Here is a 19,223-nt window from a genome sequence, read left to right as displayed (position 1 = left end):
CACAGTCTCGCCAGCATCGAGACGTTCGATGTCATCGAGACAGCCTCTCTCGACACTGCCCCTCGCACCGTACATCGCTCAGCCGTCCTCGTCCTCGTCGCCGACCAAGCGCTTGACGCCGTTGCGGCAATCGGCCTCGTCCATGTCGCTTCTGCCCTCGCCCTTCTTGCCGAGCACGACACCACGCGCCCAGGCTAGTACTGGTCCCCTCTCGACGCTGTACGAACGCGGTGGAGGGGGAGGCGCGAGTCCGCAGAGAGCGACGCGTAGTCGTACCCCGTCCTCGCGACTGCTCGAGCAGGAAGAGCTGCAGGAACAGCTCGACGCAGACGACAGTGCGACCTCGACCCCACCCAAGAGACTGCTCGATCTGTTTGTGCAGAGTGCCGAGCGCGACAAAGCTGCCTTGTTGCGCTCGCCGAAACGCGTCTCGTCGCCTCAGAAGGAACCCGAAGTGCCAGAACCTGAACCTGGTACGCACGCTACGAGTTGTTTCCATACTATTTCTGACGTGACTGACGCGTTTTTGTGCTCCGGGTAGCTTGGGAGTTTTACTTCGATGCCGAGTCGGACTCCGTCCCTCCCGCTGCAGTATCACAGGAGCAATCGGTCCCCGAACGCAGTCCCGACGGAGAGGTCACAGACGTAGAAGTTGAGGCGGAGCCGCCCTTCAAGGAGAACGTACGATTGCCTCCACGCGCACCTTCCGCCACTCCTTCAACGGCTCCACAAACCTCTTTCGCTCCAGCCTCTCTTCCCGGGTCGACTGTTCCCTCTCCCCCTCCTCGACAAGTACCACCTCCACCGAACGCGCTCCCTCAGCGAACCTCGATCGCGTCGCCAGCCGCCGATCGAGGTGTTCCCAAGACCCCTCCTCCCGTTCTTCCCCATTCTCCGACATATCCGACTTCAGACCCGCCGTTGACGACGAATACTGAAGTCGAACTTGGCAACATGTTTGGGTTCTCGGAAGGTGCGACTAGCTTGTTCGAAAGTCACGCGAATAGCCAGAACGATTTGAACGGGCTCGGTATCGATGGAGATTTCGTCACGACTGCCAGGAGCAGTCGCAAGAGGTCGAGTGACGAGCATGACAGAATTGGAGAGGACGAAAGGGACAAACGAACTCGAACAAACTGAGCTCAGGCTCTCACACTCCCTCTCCCGTCTTGATCTGTGACCATCCTCTAGCTGTACCATCTTGTACAATCTCGCCCTCTTGTTGCATGTATCGTCTTTTGAGCTTTGTATTGCATAGCCGTTCTGTGCCGTAATCTTGCAACCCGATGATCGACTCCTCTCTGTGTCTCACTAGGAAGTATCACATCGAAAGAGGGCCACAGCATGAGTGAAAGCTAGTGACGCTTTGGCCGTGTTCTGCGTATATCGTTCACGGCAATTGGGACTGCTGAGCACCCTGCGGGCCAATGCCGTCGGGCCACCCCATGTATAACGATAGTTTTTTTGTAGAAGGGAGAGATACAATTTTAGCAGAGGTAGAACAAGTCACAACGTGCTAGGTGATAGATATTACAAAAACTCTCGACAAGGCAGGCTGTCGCCCAGCCTTACATCATCAGTCGGTGTAGCTTTCTACGCGTTCAGCTTGCACATTCTTCGCCCGACGCCCTTTGCAATCGCCTCCACATGATCGAGACTGTGTCGCTAATGCACAAAACCGCAGCATGGGAGGAGTCGGCAGCGAGCGTGTAAAGTCCAATAGCGCTCGGACCAAATGAATGCTCTGGCAGCATATATATTGTCTTATATTTGCCACACTTACATCAAATACAGCTGACATGGCCGAGTGGTCTAAGGCGCCAGATTCAAGCGATTCGTCTTTCTCGATTCTTCGAGAGTGTGTCTCCTGGTCACGAAAGTGGCGTGGGTTCGAGTCCCACTGTCAGCACAAATCTTTTTGGCTTCGAAAGAGAGCCAGCATCCTTTTTTTTTTCTTCTTCTAGCTGCTAGTCGTCCGTCCTACGTCCAGGGAGCAGGTCCGCTGGATTCGCAAGCTGGTTGTATACGCGCAATACGCATCAGCGGCCGCCTTTGGCTTTTAGGCTCCAGAGAATGGGGATTGGGAACTCTTTTCGCAGGTTTAGAATCTGAGATCTATAGGGAAAGCGAAAACGATTCAACCTTATGCGTCACGTTGGACGACGGATTCAGTGCGTAACGTCAGGTGCACTCTAGCAAGAGCATCGGCGTCGCCGCTTCGAAGTCCCGTCTTTTCGATGTCCCTTGAGTGTTCCCAAAATCTGGTTATCGTTTTGATGTCCTGTCTCTCTCTTTCGTCACGATATCGGCTACACGACATCTTTGTCGGGCTCTCAGCCTCCCGGGCAATACGACCTGAATCGCGCTTTCCTCTTCCTTCCAATCGCTCGGGTGTCAGTGCTCGACCGCGGCACATCCCTGCTTCATTACCCGCGGGCTGCAGATTGTCAAATGGGTGTCCTGCTTACACACGCTCGCTCCAGAGCAGCGTCATGACCGCCTGTTTCACTCTGAAACTTGCGGTCGAGTGTATCAAACATTACGTCGACCCCACTGTTCGGATGATAAATCGTCTCGGCCTGGATGATTCATCAAGGTGCTCTCACTCTCTCTACCCGTCTATATGAAGCCATGTCCTCCCCTGGCTCTCTTCTTTCTCTCACACAGTCTCACTCGCCCATAGCCCTTTGCTACCTATCCTCCAACACTCAAGCTCAACCATGTCGCAAGATCAGAAACTCCTCCTCTACACCTCTCCGACCGTCTTTGTCAACCCGCAACGCATTCGATTGCTCTCGTACGAGAAGGGTATCCATGACCGACTCGAGGAGAAAAAGCTCAACATGACTCCGGTCGGAGAACAACGCCAATGGCGACACTTGAAGGTGAACCCGTACGGCGAGTGCCCGGCCCTCGTCTTGCCTGACGGCACTAATCTCTCCGAAGCCGCCGCGATTGCGAGGTGAATTTCCAGGTTTTCTGCTTCTTTTGGGAGCATGACGGAACTGACGGCCGCTGCCGTTTTGGATAGGTACCTCGACAACACGTTCCCCGGACGCAAGATTTTGGGTGAATCGATCCAGGAACAAGCGCAAGTCGATCCTCTGTCCTATTCTCGCAATGAGAAAGAGACTGACCCCGTGCATTTCATTGGTGGGTTTCAGGCTCGACCAGCAATGGGATCAGCGTATCTGGGTTCACCTCATGTACCGCTTGACGGTCGCGTTCCACGTGTTGCACCAAGGATTGGGTCACAAACTCGAACTCGTCAAGAACGAGGAATGGGGTCGTCACTGTCGTCGAGAGGCGATTGCCACGGCTGCCATGTAAGTCCTACTTATAATGTCTGTCACCAGATTGAACGACAAGGAGCTCATGTTGAAAGAGCGAAATCAAGGCTCGACAAGCACCTGTCGGATGGACGCAAGTGGATCCTCGGTGGCGACGAACCGACTTTTGCAGACATCACGCTGTGCGTTTCGATCGCATTCTCCAAGTACAAGGTGATGGACACCGACTTGACCGAACGCTTCGAGTACCTCGAGTACTTCTGGAAGAGGTGGCAAGAGAGGGACTCGTTCAAGAAGGCGTACGCGGACGGTGCTGAGCTCGAAGAGCTCAAGTACCTCTCGGAACAGTAAATAGATTGTAGCGAGCCTCTGCAAATGTATAGAGTTTCTGCAAATGTATATTTTCACTTCCCCTGTTGTCTGTTGAGCAGAGGTCACGGAAGCGGCCGGTATTGGGCCAGACGCTGCGGGCATATTCTGACTTTTTCCCATCCGAGCACTGAAGCGATCCGAGTCTTGACTGATTAGGTTGAATGCACTGGAAAATGAGGAGACAGTGCTAAACTATATCGCGTTTCAAGGAAACAGGAATCGATGCGCATTCTGAACGGGTATAAACGTCCCTCTCGTGAGAGCTGCAGAAAAGGTGGTGCTCGACCGGTCGCGTTATCTCAAAAGTGCAATCAGGAACACGCCGAGACTGTTCGAATGCTTGTCCCTGATTGCACTGAGGTAGCGGGATGACAGAAAAAAAGAAGCTCCCACTGGGGTTCGAACCCAGGACCAACACCGAACCAGCTATTAGGCTATGTAAAGGTGCTGTCATACCACTAGACCATAGGAGCGGGATGAACATTGTGTCAAAAATGACACATATAAACCGCATTAAAGCCGCAAGAATTCACGACTCGAGTATAGTTCACCGTCGTCATCCGCAATCAGTATCAGTATCGCAAGAAGCTGACGCTACAAATCCGGAATGTGGTGAAGCTGTGGAACCGCTCGGCCACAAAAAGGACCGTGCCGAAATACGCAGCTGTACCTAAAGGCAGTGTCGAATCCGCCATGACCTGACGACTGGACAAGATCGAGCTCACGAATGCTCTGCTCGAGCCGCTTCTCGTGCAGGTTCGATTCTCCAGGACAAGGACAAGGACAAGGAGAGGGTAATTTTCCCTTCTGAAGTGCTCCTTTTTGCGTTGTCTCTCTGTCATGTGTCTCAAGCGATACTGACCTCTTCCCAATCTCGAGAAGCACTTGTATGGTAGGTCAAACGACAAGTCGTGGATGATGCTGTCATGTCCCTCATTCACAGATATCTAATACTACGACAGTGAAGGCAGTCTAATATCTCGAGCTACAATTGCTTCCTGGCGCGCTCTTGCAAATGCGCCAAGATGGAAGGATTGATAACCGTGTCGTCGAACACTCTGTGTTCACCCAGATCGAATTAGTTTCACATTTTGGCTTCGAGAGCATCAGGGAAGCGCGACTAACGGGATTCGTGTCGGATCTATGAGTCCTTGTGTCAATCAGCGAAATTTGCAAAATCAAGACGTTCTAGCGAGTTAGATGTAACGTACCGAACCACTGCCACCAGCGCGACCCCATGAGGTTCCTCCAATTTTGCATCGGACCAAAGTCGTACAGTGGTGTGTCTGGTTCGACGAGTACGATCGCTCCAGGGGACTCGTCTCCTTCGAGCAGTGGGACCCACAATCGTATCCGAGGGTCGTACTTTGCCGCTGAATTTGAACTAGCTCGATGTTGTGCGCGGAACCGCTTGGACCGCTCGACTTGGACAGTCGACACGCCTTTGCGGGCATTGAGAGTAATCACGACAAGCACTATCGTAGAGTGTCAGGTTGTCCAAAAGTGCTCGAGGACGTCATCTGCAACGGTAGAGAGCGTGGGACTCACTTGCAAACCCGATCCCGACAATCAAGGTCGCGAATGCGACAATCGCGAGAGTTGATAGAGTCGGAATGGCGAGTTTCGGATACAGCGATTCGTCATAGGCGTACGTGATCCCATCTCGAACGAGTGTGCGAGTCCGGTGTCCCGACACGAGGAACGGTCGGTCCTGCGAGATGGCCGGGTACTTCACGTATCCGAGGATGATCGCGCCTGCCCAGCGCCACACTGGACCTCCTGCCCACGAGTACCATCGATCCCACCACCTTGATTTCATTTCGTGGGTGGCCCAGGTCGTTTCGACGACTTCTTTGAACGCTCTGTACTGCAACGGCGCAAGAGGCACGAGTGCGACACAGAGGAGCAAGACGGCAAAGAGGATAAAGTTGACGAAAGGTTTGAACGTCGATTCGGTCGCGACACACGCGTCCATGAACGCGCAATGGTGATCGAACCCTGGTTGACACACTCGACAATCTCGGCAATGTCGGGTCCGGATCGACTGGTACGATCCATTGCAGGCGTCCTGGTCGCACACGAGAGGATCGCCTCGCTCGTCACACACAAAGACCTGTTGGCAGGCAAGGCAGCGAAGCCTTTGAGCGTCCGATGCCTAAGGGACCGAGTGGTCAAGGGCTCACCACTTTTCTCTGGTGTACGGCTTCAGGTATGACTCGAGTTTGCGGACGAGGATGGAAGTAGACGAGCGCATAGCAGAATACGACGAGTGCGAGGAACAAGTTGACCCAGGCGATGTAGAGGTATGCGAGTGTACGGTTACGCCGTTTCAGCAAAGGATCTTGAATCTCGTGCTCGGTCAGCATAGACGTTCGTCGAACATGCACAGGAGAGAAGGGCACGAACAGACTTCCAACAGGACGAGGCGGTAGCCATAGTAGCCAAAGACGACGAGCAGGCTTGGAATCACCTTGCCGAGCCAGTAGTTTGGCCGGCGCCATCGATGTGACGACCTACGAAGTACGCTGGGTGTCGTGCTCGCGGCAGTCATCGTTCAACATTCATGAGAAGCTGTGCTTGGCAAGAACGCGCGCGCGTCATCAATCGCTTCATCTCGGCCCCTTTCCCTTTTGACACGCCTTTACTTCGTCGACAGCTGCTCAATGTACAAGTCGACGCTCCCGAAGCTCACTCACGTGCTCGAACTGTGTCTCTGTAGGTCCTTATAGCGCCCTTATGCCCTGATTCCGAGACTCAAAGCCTCGAGGTTGAACTCCAGACACGCGTTCGTTGCCGAGATCAATCGAATTCTACTCCAAGACTCTCCAGCTGGGAACGCCTTCGTTCGCGTCCGACCGACTCGCAGTGTTCCCTCTCGCTTCGACTACCTTGATCCTGTTTCAGCAGGGCTTGACCCACGAACCGACTTCCCTCGGCACTCGTGGCACCATCCCTGGGCATGGACTTGCTCCCTCGGATGTTGACACGAGGCAAGTGAAGCTTGCGAGTCACTTTGCTCTGGCCGTGAGCGAGAGGAACCATGTCGAGCAGTGGGAACAAGAGTTGCGGAACCAAGGGGTCGAAGTGACGGGTACGGTCGATTGGCCTGCAGGAGGCAAGAGTGTCTACTTCAAAGACCTCGATGGCCATGTTGGAGAGATTGCGAGCCGAGGGATCTGGCCCCATTACTGAACTCGGGGGAACCTGGTAGAGTCGATCCCTGCCTCTTTTTTTGTGTCGGTTTCATCTCAATCCGAACCCCTCGCTACGTCGCACCCCAGAATCAGCGACAAGACATACTCGATGGTCTAGATGAATTGCGCAACTCACCTCTCGTCCATGGCCATCGTGATCAACTTTTCGAGCCTCGCGGTTCCTCCCGTGTAATCCCACAATTGCAGCTCGTTGAAACACGTGCGGCTGACCGGCAATCGTTCGCTGTCCATTCTACCGAGACACGTGATCTGGAGATGCAGGGAATGAAGTCCGGTCGAAGGGATTCGATCGGACGACGTGATGAACGACAAGAGTTGTTTCTGTCGAGTGGCCGACATGCAGGCAAACACGGTCCAGAAGTTTCTATCATTCACACACACACAAGTCGTTGTCAACAAAGCAAGCTCGGCAGTGATTATCGAACGGCGCAAAAAAGAACGCACTGTATGACTGGATCGTTTTCGTAAAAGCCTTGGTACCGAGTGACACTCTTGAGCGTCTCGACATCGATCATCTCGTCACTCCCTCGCACGAGCAATTCCAGTTCTTGACCTCGCAACAGACTCAACGCGTTGCCCGAACACACTTCGTTGAACCCGTTCGAGAACGCTTCGAACTGAGTCGAGATGGAACCGTTCAGGATGAAATCGACCACGAGCGAGACGTACTCTAGGAGGGAGGGGGATTTTGTTTTGGGTGTTTGCGAAATATTAGCACACACGATCCCGGCTCGAGGAAGCCTCTTTGAGTCAAAGACGCATACCTTTGCGATTGTCTCGCGTGACGACTCGGTCTTTGCCTCCTGGACACAATTCGACTTCGACGAGTTCACCCCACGCCTCGTACGTCCCGACAAACGTTCGACAGTACACTTGTTCGACATCGTCCTCGTCATGGTCCCACAACTGTTGCAACCCTCGTGCAAGCGCAGGTTGAAACTGAGCGAGGTCGGCCAGAGTGCCACTGCCTGGTTCCTTCAACAGTTTCTTGTACGTGACCTGGTTTTTAGTAAGGATCAGAACGATACCTGATCAGATATGAGGCTATGCCCGATCAAAGATGGGAGAGACATGAAGGCTCACGAGAGGCAGAGGAATATCTAGAGTGTCGGCATGGTAACACCCCAACCCGATCACGGCTCCCAAGAGCCAATAGTCCTCGTCTTCGACCATACCGGTAGATGCCGGATTGAACCAAGACAGGTTCGTATCGGGGTCTGGACTCGTAAACATTCCGAACGTGGGCGAAAACAAGGACCGACACAGGAGCAAGAACCATTCTTTCCTCAGTCCACCTAAGATTCGATCAAATTTGATCGAGACGTCAGCGTCGCTCCTCTTGCACGTCTCAGGGCTTCTAGTATCGCAAAGATTACCAGCATCAATCCCTTCTTCGTCGTGGAATTTGATTCTCAACGATTTCCGGAGGTTCTCTCGGTTGCCTGATATCTGAGCAGGAGCACACGAGAGCGAACAAGGTGAGCGACCTTGCTCCACCTCGAGAACGCAAACCCGAGGTAATCAAGCAGAACTCACTTGATGCAGACTGTCCTCGACCAGACGATTCCTGCGCACATTGAGCACGAGCAAGGGCAAGTTGTCTTCGTGCAAGATGCGATTCGACGTTCTGAATGCCGCTGCTGCTTCGTCCGTCTATTTCGAATCAAATCGGATTCAGTCAAGAGTGCAAACTTGATGTCATGATGTCAAGAGAAAGCAGGGCGGGCGGGACTGACGATTTGCCGTTGAGTCTCAAACTCGAACAAGCGTTGTTTCGTCCCGAGGCTCATCAGGAACGGGTACTGACAAAAATTGAAGTGTCTCTCGGTCGTAGCCTGAGCATAACTGTCACAATTCTCAAGCACCTTGGTCAATTCGGAGGGGGAAGGAGAACAGACAGCAGAAGAGGGAAAAAGGTGACTACGTACGTGTGGTAGTCTGAATCGTCATCGCTCTGATCGATATGGCTCGATTCCCACTCCTGAAAATCTCGGATCCATTCGTCCTCGCCGAGCGCGTCGATGGCCGTCACGTAAAAGTCACTCAAGTCGACCTCCCTCGATTTTGTGGCGGCAGCGAGAAAGACGGCAGACACTTTTGCGCCCGAAAGCACTTGCCACGATTGCGAGTAGTGGGTCGCACTGGTCGACAGAACGTTCGAGATGTACGAAGTAAGCGTCGAAATAGACAGTGTGAGCCGGACAGGATGGCTCGACAGGTGCTGGACGACGAGGCGGTGCTGGGTAGACGGAACGTTCGAGAGTCTGAATCGAGGCAAGTCGATAAATCACCGAAATCAGGGACAATGCAGTTCGTGCCACGCGACATACATTCCGATGAATTGCGAGTACAGGATACGCCGCTCTCCAGGATCTGGCGTGAAAGCGGGGTCAAAGATGGGAGACTGTTTTGGGGCAGAGGTCAACACCGGAATAACGAGCAAGTGCACGATACGAGAAAGGAGATGTTTACCTCGATCAAGGTGATGATCCAATTGCCCGACAGACGATCGAGGGTATTCCCGGGACGATTCAACAGCTTGGACACGAGGGATCTGAGCGTCACGATCCGGTCTGGTCTCGCAGAGACGAGACTGTAGAGCAGAGTCAAGGTATCGAGTGCGGGCGAGGTCGGAGCCGAAGTTGATGCAACGGGCAAGAAGGATTTGTCGAGAGTGTCAAGCGAGCTGAACGCAGCAACGAGGAGATCGACCAGATTCTGTTCAGACTCTGCATCGGTTTCTCGGGCAGTCTCGTCGAGATCGACTTGCTGCAGGCGCTCGGCCAGATCGGAGGGTCGTGCGAGTCGATCAGACAAGTCGAGGACTGCCTGTTCCGAGACGCAGTCTCGCGAGATGGCGCGAGGAGAGTCCGAGAGGTCATTTGTGACTTGACAGATGAAGCACGTGAACGAGCTTGCGTGTCTTGGATAGTCGAGCCTGGTTGCACAGCAAAAGCATATCGCCTGTCTCATGAGAACCGGGGAAGATCTCCTGCTCAGCGTGGGCGGTGAAGGCGAAGCGGAAGCCATAGCGGGCGAAGGCGGCAATTGGCGGGCAGAGTGGCCTCGCAGCGGAGGAGCTCGACGAGAGGTGACGATTCGAGGTGCGGTCGATCCTGATAGCAAGAAGGTGCCTCCTGCCGGACTCGCCCAAGGATCCGCATGCGAGCGATGCGGAGGCGGTGTCGATTGGCGAGAACCGGTCGATCCGATCACGCACGACAGCGCAGGGTACGCCAGTGGTGGCGTATCGTACCCTGTCGTCATCCAGACTCAAGCACGAGGGCTTCGATGGAGAGGAGACGATGAAATGCAGCCGAATAACGCGCGAGTGTTTCTCTCTCTCCGCTCATCATCGTTCGGACCATGTTGCGCACACTTCGATCACTCGTGCTGCTGCTTGCAGTGAGTCGAATCCTATCCACGATGCGAGCTGTGCCCACTGACTCTCTCAACCCGCAGATTCTCGTCGCGTTGGCACACGCCGCCGAAGTCCCTTCTCAGGCCCTGACGACCTCGATTCCAGCCTCGAGCAGCTCGTCTGCGTCGGCATCTGCATCTGCAAGTGCAGCTGCGAGCTCGAGTGGCGCTACGAACGCGACCGCCTCGACTGTAACTTCCTCGGCCGCGGTTTCATTGTCGACCGCGATCGTGACTTCCCAAGTCGTGACCGTTTCGAACGGCCGGACCTTGACCCTCAATACGACTGTCCAATCCGTTGCGACCCAGACGGTCCCAGCAACCCGCAACCTGACCCAGATCTCACAGACTCCCACTCAGCTGCTCTCGATCACGGCGTTCGCACCAGGTCAATCCGTGTCCGGTATCAATCTCGGTCCAGGTGACGGTGCGTCTACGCTCTTCTCGATGGAGAGACATCCTCTTGAGAACTGACGCCCGGAAATCTCGTCTCGTCAGGCTATGTTGCTGCGAGTTCCAAGCTGCACCTCGCTGGTTCAGTCGCAACGATCCTTGTGACCGCGCTCGTCAGTGCCGTCACACTCCTGCACTAGACCTCGCTCTACCTGATCGCACATATGGACACTTTTCCTAATTTTCCAGTCTCTCTCCCTTAATGGACACTTTCTATCTCTTCGCTCTTTTGTGCTGTTCCCGGTCCCGTTATCCTGCATTGTAGCGCCTACTGTTTTGAATCTCTTGTTCCTTCGCTTCAGGGGAGAGACAGGCGACCATCGCGTCCTGGAGTTCCCCGCCCGAAGCCCAGAAGAAAGCAGTTCTTCATGCTTTCGAAGCCTACCACAAGCAGGCCGGGCTCGAGGCGGGCAAAGCAAGCAAAATGAAGGCAATCGCCAATCTCTCAAACGCCGCTCTTGCACAGGCGGCCAGGTTGCTCCAGGTTCCGGAACAAGAGATACCTGCAAACACGTTGCGCCACCGCGTCACCAGTCCAGGTCCTGGACATGCTACCAAGCATGTTCACATCGTCCCACTCCTGGACGACCTGTTCAAACACTACAACGGGGGCGTCGCACTGCCTTTCGTCCCCTCCGTAGAGGTGACGCAAGAGCTCCAACCTCTCGTTGGAATAGTCGCTGGTACCAGGATTGCCCATATCAATCCCGCCCGGGACAGCCTCCTTTACGAACTGGTTGCCCATGACGGACATAAGCGTTCTTCAACGCTTTCGCCAATGCCTCTGCATCTCGGAAGGAGACGTCGATATCGTAGGACAAAGGGAGGTTGTCCCGGGCGGGATTGATCTGGGCAATGCGGGTACCTGCGACTATTCCAACGAGAGGTTGGAGCTCTTGCGTCACCTCTACGGAGGGGACGAAAGGCAGTGCGACGCCCCCGTTGTAGTGTTTGAACAGGTCGTCCAGGAGTGGGACGATGTGGACATGCTTAGTAGCATGTCCAGGACCTGGACTGGTGATGCGGTGGCGCAACGTGTTTGCAGGTATCTCTTGTTCCGGAACCTGGAGCAACCTGGCCGCCTGTGCAAGAGCGGCGTTTGAGAGATTGGCGATTGCCTTTGTCTTGCCCGCTTTGCCCGCCTCGAGCCCGGCCTGCTTGCAGTAGGCCTCGATAGCGTGGAATACTGCTCTCGTCTGGGCTTCGGGCGCACTTCAGGACGCGATGGTCGCCTGGAGGTCCGAAGCGGTTAGGTAGAGGTAGTTGTCGATCGTGGGTTGAGCGGCAACAGACGGCTGGGGTGGGTACAGCGAGCCCTCCTGGCCGTTTGTAGTCGTAGTTGCAGAGGCATCGGACATTGTGAGTGTGAGTGTGTAGGAGAGAGAGAGAGAGAGGGGGAGAGAGAAGCCCCTGTCAGGAAAATCCATGTGCAATATTGGGCTTTTACATCTTTCAACTGTGATCGCTCTCGGGATCTCGAATCTCCAAACCTCGTCTCGCAAAACCATGGCAGGTTCCAAGAAACGTTCTTCAAGTACTGTCACGGCCAGTGCAACCTCATCAAACCCAGTCAAACGTCGAGCGATCGAACTCGTCTCGAGTTCCAACTCTTCCAAGCAGCGTGCTGTACCAACCAAGACTGCTGCCGCACCCAAGAAATCAAACCGGTGAGAATCGCCTCCTCCAATTCCTTCTCCTCCTTCTTGAGGAAGCATTCGACCGTGAGATCACAAGGCTGATTCGCATTCGTTTCTTTCGAAAGGCCCGGGTTTGATCTTTCCGACAGCAGTGAATCTTCTTCCGAGTCCGAACCGGAACCTGGTGGACTGGACAAAGTTCAAGACGAGGAGGAGGATCAACAGTCGTTGTTGGAAGCGGCACTCGCACGGCACCAACTTGAATTCCTTCAATCAGCCCTGCCAAATAGTTCAATCGTGCTGCCTGGTTCGCGTCCTGCTGCTCCTCAACCGCACAAGGAGAAGAAGAGCGTGTGGGACTTGGATCTCGAAGATCTCGAAGACCAAGAAGACGATGACGACGATTCCGACAGCGATTCAGACGATCACGACAATTCTAAAGAGCAGCAGGCAGTGCCGCAACGAGGTCAGTCATTTCGTCGTAATTGACTTTTCTGATTTTTCACCGAAGAACTGAAACCCTGAGTTTCGAACCCATTTCCCTCTCTTGAAGTCGCACAAGTTGTCGCATTCAGTGAGCCGGGAAGATCTCCAAGTTTGATCACGTCAGGAGGCAGTTCGCTGCCCATGTCGAAGCGAGAAATGCGAGATTTCAAGGTAACAAACATCAGATTTTCCCTCCCTCCCTCCCTCCCTCCATCGTTCCCTGTCTATCTGAAGCTGACACCCGTATGTTAAACACAGGCCGGCAAAGTCAAATCAAACGTTCTGGCGAAACCTTCAGTAGCAGACGAGGCGAACCAGAAGTACCGAGGATCGAAAGGAGGCAAGAAACCTGCGACGAACGTCGCCAGTTCACGACCAGGTCAACCTGATGCAGCTCCGGAAGAAGACGAGACGTGAGTTCTTTTTTCGTGTGCTCAACCTTGGGTTGTCTTTTGCTAACAGTGCGGGAATGAGAACAATCAAAACAGACACCTGTTGAAACTCGATCAACACTTGTCGACGCTCACTCGCACTCTCAACAACCCGAACTCGAACACTGCGAGCGCGTTACCTGACTTGTTGCGAGAGTTGCCCATCGCCCAGACGAAACCGCTCAAAGGACACACGCCGTTGCCGAAGAACGCGCCGAGGTCGTTGCGAGCCGGTCAGAACGCGGCGAATTTGAAACGGGCCCAATTGAGGGACGCCGCGAGTGGACTCGCACCGGGTTCGACGAGAACGGCAGGAGGGACTGGACTCGGGTTGAGTCGAGAAGCCAAGACGCTCAAGGAGAAACGCAAGGAGGAAGGACTCGACCACCGTGAACGAGGGTTGGGAGCGAGGGTCGGCAGGTTTGGAAGAGGTATGATCAGTCTCAGCAAGGGAGAGATCAGTCGAGTTCAAGGCATGGGCAGTTCTTCGTCTTCGTTCTCGCGGGGAGGAGGAGGAGGAGGCAAGAAGCGAAAGTAGTAGTAGTAGTTTGGACAACAAGGGTCGCACGGCGGGCCCTGAAGGAAACGAAACAAAGACAGCAAATGTATACACAAGAGTTACGACTGCACACCTCAGTCCCACTGTGTAGAAAAAATGTCAGCCGACACGCTCAAGCCCGAAGGTTTAGAGACCGGATCGAGACTTGCGACTAGGGGAGGTTCGCTCGGACCGAGTTCGTCTCGTCGCGTGCGATCGCGCTTTTGTTCCTCGAGTTGCTTGGCGAGTTTGCCTCCGTTCGTACCTCTCGTTTTTGCCTGTTGCGGTCGCAAATCGGGTCAATCATCCCTCTTCGAGAGAACCGAGCAAGAGAGAAAGACGAGGCAAGAACTTGCCGCCTCGGATCTCGCTTCGACGGCTTTCAGCATCGCTTCCCGATCGACGGCAGGCTCGTTTGAGCGGGTCGCGGCAGGAGGTTGAGCGGGCCGAGGAGGAGGTTTCTGGCGAGGAACATGAGGCGTCGGTTGCCGTTCCAACACGTTCCCTCCTCCGAGCGTGTGACCTTTTGAAGATCCGAGTTGATCAAAGTGATCTTCCTTGCCGCACATGGCGCCCATGTTTGCGAGAGGGTTGGTCGGGTTGTTGATCGAGTGGGTGGGGAGCGGAAACCGAAAACGAAAGCGCCAAGAAAGTTCTCGCGTTGGAGCAAGAGGTCGATAGCTCCAAGTCGAGTTGCCGATCGGGTGAGGCAGTGGTTGCGGTAGTATCGCCTTAGCGATGTACAGGCAAATCTTGGACAAGTAGAAAGCGACGAGTTGTGCATCTCATCCGCATCGCATCATTTCGCTCTCTCACTCTACCCAACCCTTTCTCTCGGACGTGCAATCACCGCCTCGAGTACAAGTCACGACGGTCCCAGATCCGCCTCCTTCAGCTCTCCAACCGCCGAGTGGCGCAAAGACTTTCGCTCTCGCTTGCAAGAAACTCTTTCAACCTCTCCCTCTGGGCTAGCCTCACCAGATTACAACACACGAGCATGTCGTATCGGATTCCCTTCTTCCGGAGCACGACTTTCCGCTCGTACTCGTCCACATTGCCGCCTTGTCCATCTGGAGCGTCCCGATTCGCTTCGTCCTCTTCCTCATCTTCGGCTCACCTCCTGCACCCAACCACTCGCACGACGTTGACGAATTGGACGTTCTACCTGTGCGCGTTCGTCTCGATCGCGACCGTCTCGTTGACCATGTCGGGTACGACCGCGTTTGGTCGTGCCGGTTGTCCCGCGAGTTCGAAACCTGGAGTCGGAGCGCAAGAACAATCACAAGTCGACGAGGAACGGATAGAGTCACGAGCAGGAAGAGGCGGAGGAGTCGCGACTACTACGACTGGCAAGCGGAGGTGGTTGAACGATCCGAATCCACCGAATCGAGAGGAACAGGTGTGGAAGGTCGGCAAAGATGGCAAACTCGTGAATCCTACAACCTCGACAACTCTCGATCCAGCTCGAACGACAACGGAGACGACCATTGGGCGGGATCGTCAATCGGAAGGCAAGGGTCCACGTATAGAAGCACAGGATTGGAGGGATTGGGTCGAAGCGAGACAGCCTCGAACTCGCAACGTGGACGTGTCTGTAGCTGGACCCGTAGATCCACCGAGATTGGTCTAGAAATGCAAAAAAAAAACATCCCATACTTGCATGCAGAAACAAATCTTGTGTGTGTACTACTGTTGCAGACTCGCATAGTAATGTTTGAGGCTGATCCGTTTCTGTTCTTCGGCTTGTGCACTCGTCAAGAGCACGTAATCTTTCTCCAACTCCCAGAACTCGCCCTTGCCCTCCGAGTCTTTGAAGCCCAATTCGCGTGCTCGAGTTGGATCTCGCACGAGTTTCGGTTCGACGACGAGGGACGTTTTGACGCCAAACACGGCGTCCGACTTCAAGTACGGGTCTCCTTTGAAGTACAGTGCCGTGATCAGTTGCTCGTAACCGTCTGCATTGAACATCCTGTGAACACCGGATCCATTCCCCTCTCGTCAGCGTAAATCCTTGGATGACCCTACCGAGGTGGACAACAGACTCACATGTGCAAGTGAGCAGGTCTGCAACAGCGAAAGGCAAAAATGTCACAATCAGTCGAGACAGCAAGCGACGATATGAACGAGAGAGGGTCCTGACCGGAAGACGTGTCGGTTGAGCGACTTGAGCAGTTTGCCAACCGGTCCGTCATTCGGGATCGGGTACGGAGTAGGCAAAATAGCACGGTACTGCCACCATGTGCGGGTCAGTTTCCTCTAGCGCGCGTAAAAGTCGAAAAAGGAGGGACATACCGAGTAGTAGCCGTTGTCGTCCGTGTGCAACCTGCCTCGGCAATCGGGTTCAGTCCTTCCTTCGTACTGAGTGTCGTACAATCCATCGTCGTCGCTAAAGCCGCGGACAGACAATTCGTAGATCAGCGACGGTTCAAACTTTTCTGCGATTGCGAGAAAAATCCCGGCATGCCCAAGCTTTGAAGAACGTACGTTTCCCACGTCTCGATCGCACAGTTCTTGATCGGGTTGCCTTCGAGGTCTAATACTCGACCTTGGCAGAACATGTACTCGCCTTTGCCTTCACTCGCGATACTCTCTCCGTTTGCAAGCTGTCGAGCGTCGAAACAGATCAAGTGTCAGCGTTGCGAGTTCCCGATACGACCAGAAGACATATTCGAGAACTGACATCTTTGGCGTCTTCGGTAAAGAAAGGTCCCAACACGGTGCCTTCGGTCGCACCTTCGCGTACGGGATGGTTCATCGAGTCGACGAGCGCACTGAGACCGAGGATGTCACTCAAGAGGATGAACTCTTGGCGCAGGTCGGTACAGATCTGACCGGTGCGAGTCAGGAACTGGATCGCGGCCATCCATTCTTCGGTCGTGAGTGAGGTCTCGCGCGCAAAGTCGTGTAGGTGCGTCACGAGTCGTTCAAACAGGAACTTTTGTCTGTCGTGAACCAAGGAAAAGACCACGAGGTGAGTCGAACGGGTCGAGACGGGCGAGAGAAGCAAAGAAAGATACCGCGGGTTTTCGCAGAGCGAGTTGATCGCGTGCACATTGTCGGTAATGTTCTCGGGCGACAGGTCAGTCAGGTCGGGCAAGAGGTTCTGCGTGCGGTGCCGAGAAGTGAGTTTGAGCTCCCCACATCGAGTGTCGTTCGACGTACGAGGTCAATGTTGGGAGCACCGTTTTTGATCGCTTCGGCTACTGCTTTGCCGACCTGTAGGCAGAGACGTCAGCTCTCGGCGGGGGATAGACAGCCGCGAAAGAAGTAAGGCGAGGCTTTACTTTGGGTGCCGAGCGAGGCGCGTCCTGGTTGATCTGCTGGGCCGGGTCCGACATGGCTGGATACTTCGTCGAGGTCTAGAAGACTCGAACGAAAGAGAGCGACGGTGAGTGAGCGGAGAGCTGCGAGGTGGGGCTAGGGTCGGATCAGCAAGTTGCGCGACACGCGATTTGCCCGGCACCTTTGCGCCGGACCGCATCTTCCACGTACGCGCTCTCGAGTCCTCTCGCGCAAGGCCAACACCCAACAGCTTGTCACACAATCGGCTGATTAGTCAAGGCACACTTCACAGAGTATCCACTCGCACCGAATATCTCTTGCGCTTGTCCTCGTCTCGTCTCATCTCGATCAAAGCCCCCTGTCTCCGCCGTTCGGATCCTCAATTGTCGCTCTCCACGATGCACCCGTTCACGTATACAGCCCTGCCCGCGCGCGTCGTGTTTGGCTACGGCACCTCCTCTCAAGTTGCTCAAGAAGTCAAGCACCTCGGATGTGTCAGTGCTGCCTCGTCAACTTCCGGCCTTTGCGGCTGCCGAGGTTTCGACCATTGACTTTTGGCCCTCCTTTCTCGCAGTCGAGGGCTCTGGTGCTCACGACGCCACACCAGGTTGATGCCGGACAGCGCATCCAGGAATACCTCGTAAGCGATTGATACCCCCACCTCGTCCCCTCTCTGAAACGGTACTTACATACTCTCTCGTCGACAGGGCGAATTGGCAGTCGGAATTTACACCAACGCAACGATGCACACTCCAATCCATGTCACGCGGGAAGCACTCGCACAAGCGAAACAGCTCAACGTCGACTGCGTCGTCCGTCCTCCTGTCTCCTTTTCCTGCTCTCCCCTCGACCTGCTCACCCGACTTTTCCACAACCACAGGTCGCTGTTGGAGGTGGAAGTACCATCGGACTCGGCAAGGCCCTCGCACTCCATTCGGAATCCGCGATCAAACAGGTTGTCATTCCGACGACCTGTCCGTCCTCTCTTTTTTTCGTACTCTCTGACCTCGACCTAGCGGGTTCGATCGACTGACCGTCTCTCGCGCGCAATGATAGATGCCGGATCGGAAGCGACTCCGATCATTGGGCAAACCGAGAACGACGCGAACGGGAACCCGCTCAAAACGACTCAAAAAACGCTCAAAGTTTTGCCCGACTCGATCATTTACGACGTCGACTTGACCTTGACCTTGCCTCATTCAATGACGGTCACTTCGAGCTTGAACGCGATCGCTCATTCGGTCGAAGCGTTGTGGGCTCCAAACCCGAACCCGATTCATTCGTCCCTCGCCGTGCAAGGGATTCACGCGATCGCAAAAGCACTCCCGGTGATTGGACACGATTCGAACAACAAGGAAGCGAGGAGTGATGCCTTGTTCGGAGCTTACTGTTGTGGAGCCGTGTTGGGAGCGGTCGGCATGAGTCTGCACCACAAACTCGTGAGCAAGCCTTCAAAAAATCCCAAGCTAGAGATGTGAACCTGATTCGGAATGGCGTGCCAAAACAAGTGTCACACGCTCGGAGGGTCTTTCGGTATGCCTCATTCTGAAACCCACACGATCATCCTCCCACATGCGACCGCGTACAACGCCCCGTTCGCCCCGAAAGCGATCGAACAGATCCACCAAGCGCTCGGACTCGATGCCAACACTTCGGCTGCGCAAGGGTTGTACGATCTTGCTAAGAACGGACAGGTCGCGACTGGATTGAAACAGTTGGGATTCAAGGAACAAGATCTGGAACGGTGTGCTGAAATCGCCGTCAAGAACCCTTAGTGAGTGCTTCCCAGATGTGAGGCTTCGTATTTGAAACGAAAGAGCTGATTGCCTCCTCCCTCGCGATTGTGTCTGTTTAGCCCGAACCCGGCACCGCTCGAAAAGGAAAAGATTCTCAAACTCTTGACCGATGCGTTCCATGGAACTCGACCCGAGTAGAACTTGCTTTGTGGAAATGTCAAGGCATCAGAAAGAAACCCTGGGTCCTCGCTGAGAGAGACCAGACAGGCAAGGGGAGAGAGTTTTTTTCTTTCTAATCTACTATTGCAAGAAATACAACAACAAGCAAAGACCTCATCCAACTCTGCTATGTAGAGGCGAGTG

The 19,223-nt window shown here is 54.5% G+C and overlaps 11 protein-coding genes across 11 annotated transcripts; 7 read left to right on the top strand and 4 right to left on the bottom strand.

The window, feature by feature from the left end:
- Positions 1-28: 28 nt before the first annotated feature.
- Positions 29-1,140, top strand: JCM15063_003384 (uncharacterized protein; the record flags this gene model as incomplete). The annotated part of the gene is made up of 2 exons (XM_076675305.1): positions 29-473; positions 542-1,140. 2 exons carry the CDS (start codon positions 29-31, stop codon positions 1,138-1,140), a joined length of 1,044 nt encoding a protein of 347 aa, XP_076537389.1.
- Positions 1,141-2,720: 1,580 nt separating this feature from the next.
- JCM15063_003383 (glutathione S-transferase family protein) lies at positions 2,721-3,641 on the top strand (the record flags this gene model as incomplete). The annotated part of the gene is made up of 4 exons (XM_076675304.1): positions 2,721-2,962; positions 3,032-3,106; positions 3,165-3,326; positions 3,398-3,641. 4 exons carry the CDS (start codon positions 2,721-2,723, stop codon positions 3,639-3,641), a joined length of 723 nt encoding a protein of 240 aa, XP_076537388.1.
- A 1,006-nt stretch (positions 3,642-4,647) lies between these two features.
- Positions 4,648-6,213, bottom strand: JCM15063_003382 (uncharacterized protein; the record flags this gene model as incomplete). Its single annotated transcript, XM_076675303.1, has 6 exons — positions 4,648-4,720; positions 4,788-4,803; positions 4,874-5,137; positions 5,211-5,775; positions 5,846-6,003; positions 6,069-6,213. 6 exons carry the CDS (start codon positions 6,211-6,213, stop codon positions 4,648-4,650), a joined length of 1,221 nt encoding a protein of 406 aa, XP_076537387.1.
- A 112-nt stretch (positions 6,214-6,325) lies between these two features.
- JCM15063_003381 (uncharacterized protein) lies at positions 6,326-6,854 on the top strand (the record flags this gene model as incomplete). Its single annotated transcript, XM_076675302.1, has 2 exons — positions 6,326-6,377; positions 6,442-6,854. The coding sequence occupies 2 exons, from the start codon at positions 6,326-6,328 to the stop codon at positions 6,852-6,854; spliced, it is 465 nt and encodes a 154-aa protein (XP_076537386.1).
- A 51-nt stretch (positions 6,855-6,905) lies between these two features.
- HUL4 (putative E3 ubiquitin-protein ligase HUL4) lies at positions 6,906-10,144 on the bottom strand (the record flags this gene model as incomplete). The annotated part of the gene is made up of 11 exons (XM_076675301.1): positions 6,906-6,927; positions 6,993-7,241; positions 7,322-7,547; positions 7,642-7,876; positions 7,961-8,172; positions 8,254-8,326; positions 8,414-8,530; positions 8,614-8,722; positions 8,806-9,141; positions 9,208-9,281; positions 9,350-10,144. The coding sequence occupies 11 exons, from the start codon at positions 10,142-10,144 to the stop codon at positions 6,906-6,908; spliced, it is 2,448 nt and encodes an 815-aa protein (XP_076537385.1).
- Positions 10,145-10,243: 99 nt separating this feature from the next.
- Positions 10,244-10,890, top strand: JCM15063_003379 (uncharacterized protein; the record flags this gene model as incomplete). Its single annotated transcript, XM_076675300.1, has 3 exons — positions 10,244-10,282; positions 10,340-10,724; positions 10,796-10,890. The coding sequence occupies 3 exons, from the start codon at positions 10,244-10,246 to the stop codon at positions 10,888-10,890; spliced, it is 519 nt and encodes a 172-aa protein (XP_076537384.1).
- A 1,366-nt stretch (positions 10,891-12,256) lies between these two features.
- FAF1 (Faf1p) lies at positions 12,257-13,842 on the top strand (the record flags this gene model as incomplete). Its single annotated transcript, XM_076675299.1, has 5 exons — positions 12,257-12,417; positions 12,513-12,853; positions 12,941-13,044; positions 13,132-13,286; positions 13,362-13,842. The coding sequence occupies 5 exons, from the start codon at positions 12,257-12,259 to the stop codon at positions 13,840-13,842; spliced, it is 1,242 nt and encodes a 413-aa protein (XP_076537383.1).
- Positions 13,843-13,937: 95 nt separating this feature from the next.
- Positions 13,938-14,420, bottom strand: JCM15063_003377 (uncharacterized protein; the record flags this gene model as incomplete). The annotated part of the gene is made up of 2 exons (XM_076675298.1): positions 13,938-14,120; positions 14,199-14,420. The coding sequence occupies 2 exons, from the start codon at positions 14,418-14,420 to the stop codon at positions 13,938-13,940; spliced, it is 405 nt and encodes a 134-aa protein (XP_076537382.1).
- A 419-nt stretch (positions 14,421-14,839) lies between these two features.
- JCM15063_003376 (uncharacterized protein) lies at positions 14,840-15,472 on the top strand (the record flags this gene model as incomplete). Its single annotated transcript, XM_076675297.1, has 1 exon — positions 14,840-15,472. One exon carries the CDS (start codon positions 14,840-14,842, stop codon positions 15,470-15,472), a length of 633 nt encoding a protein of 210 aa, XP_076537381.1.
- Positions 15,473-15,528: 56 nt separating this feature from the next.
- Positions 15,529-17,180, bottom strand: JCM15063_003375 (intradiol ring-cleavage dioxygenase; the record flags this gene model as incomplete). The annotated part of the gene is made up of 9 exons (XM_076675296.1): positions 15,529-15,811; positions 15,889-15,906; positions 15,983-16,071; positions 16,135-16,228; positions 16,327-16,445; positions 16,523-16,784; positions 16,860-16,945; positions 17,005-17,058; positions 17,127-17,180. The coding sequence occupies 9 exons, from the start codon at positions 17,178-17,180 to the stop codon at positions 15,529-15,531; spliced, it is 1,059 nt and encodes a 352-aa protein (XP_076537380.1).
- A 342-nt stretch (positions 17,181-17,522) lies between these two features.
- JCM15063_003374 (maleylacetate reductase) lies at positions 17,523-19,058 on the top strand (the record flags this gene model as incomplete). Its single annotated transcript, XM_076675295.1, has 7 exons — positions 17,523-17,618; positions 17,699-17,764; positions 17,832-17,936; positions 18,005-18,098; positions 18,181-18,563; positions 18,633-18,898; positions 18,980-19,058. 7 exons carry the CDS (start codon positions 17,523-17,525, stop codon positions 19,056-19,058), a joined length of 1,089 nt encoding a protein of 362 aa, XP_076537379.1.
- Between the last annotated feature and the right edge of the window lie 165 nt (positions 19,059-19,223).

Source organism: Sporobolomyces koalae (assembly GCF_050403365.1).
Source record: "Sporobolomyces koalae JCM15063 DNA, S_koalae_JCM15063T_v1_ctg1, whole genome shotgun sequence".
Classification (NCBI taxonomy): domain Eukaryota; kingdom Fungi; phylum Basidiomycota; class Microbotryomycetes; order Sporidiobolales; family Sporidiobolaceae; genus Sporobolomyces; species Sporobolomyces koalae.
The sequence above is the reverse complement of the archived record's forward strand: the minus strand, read 5'-3'. Positions and strand labels throughout refer to the sequence as shown.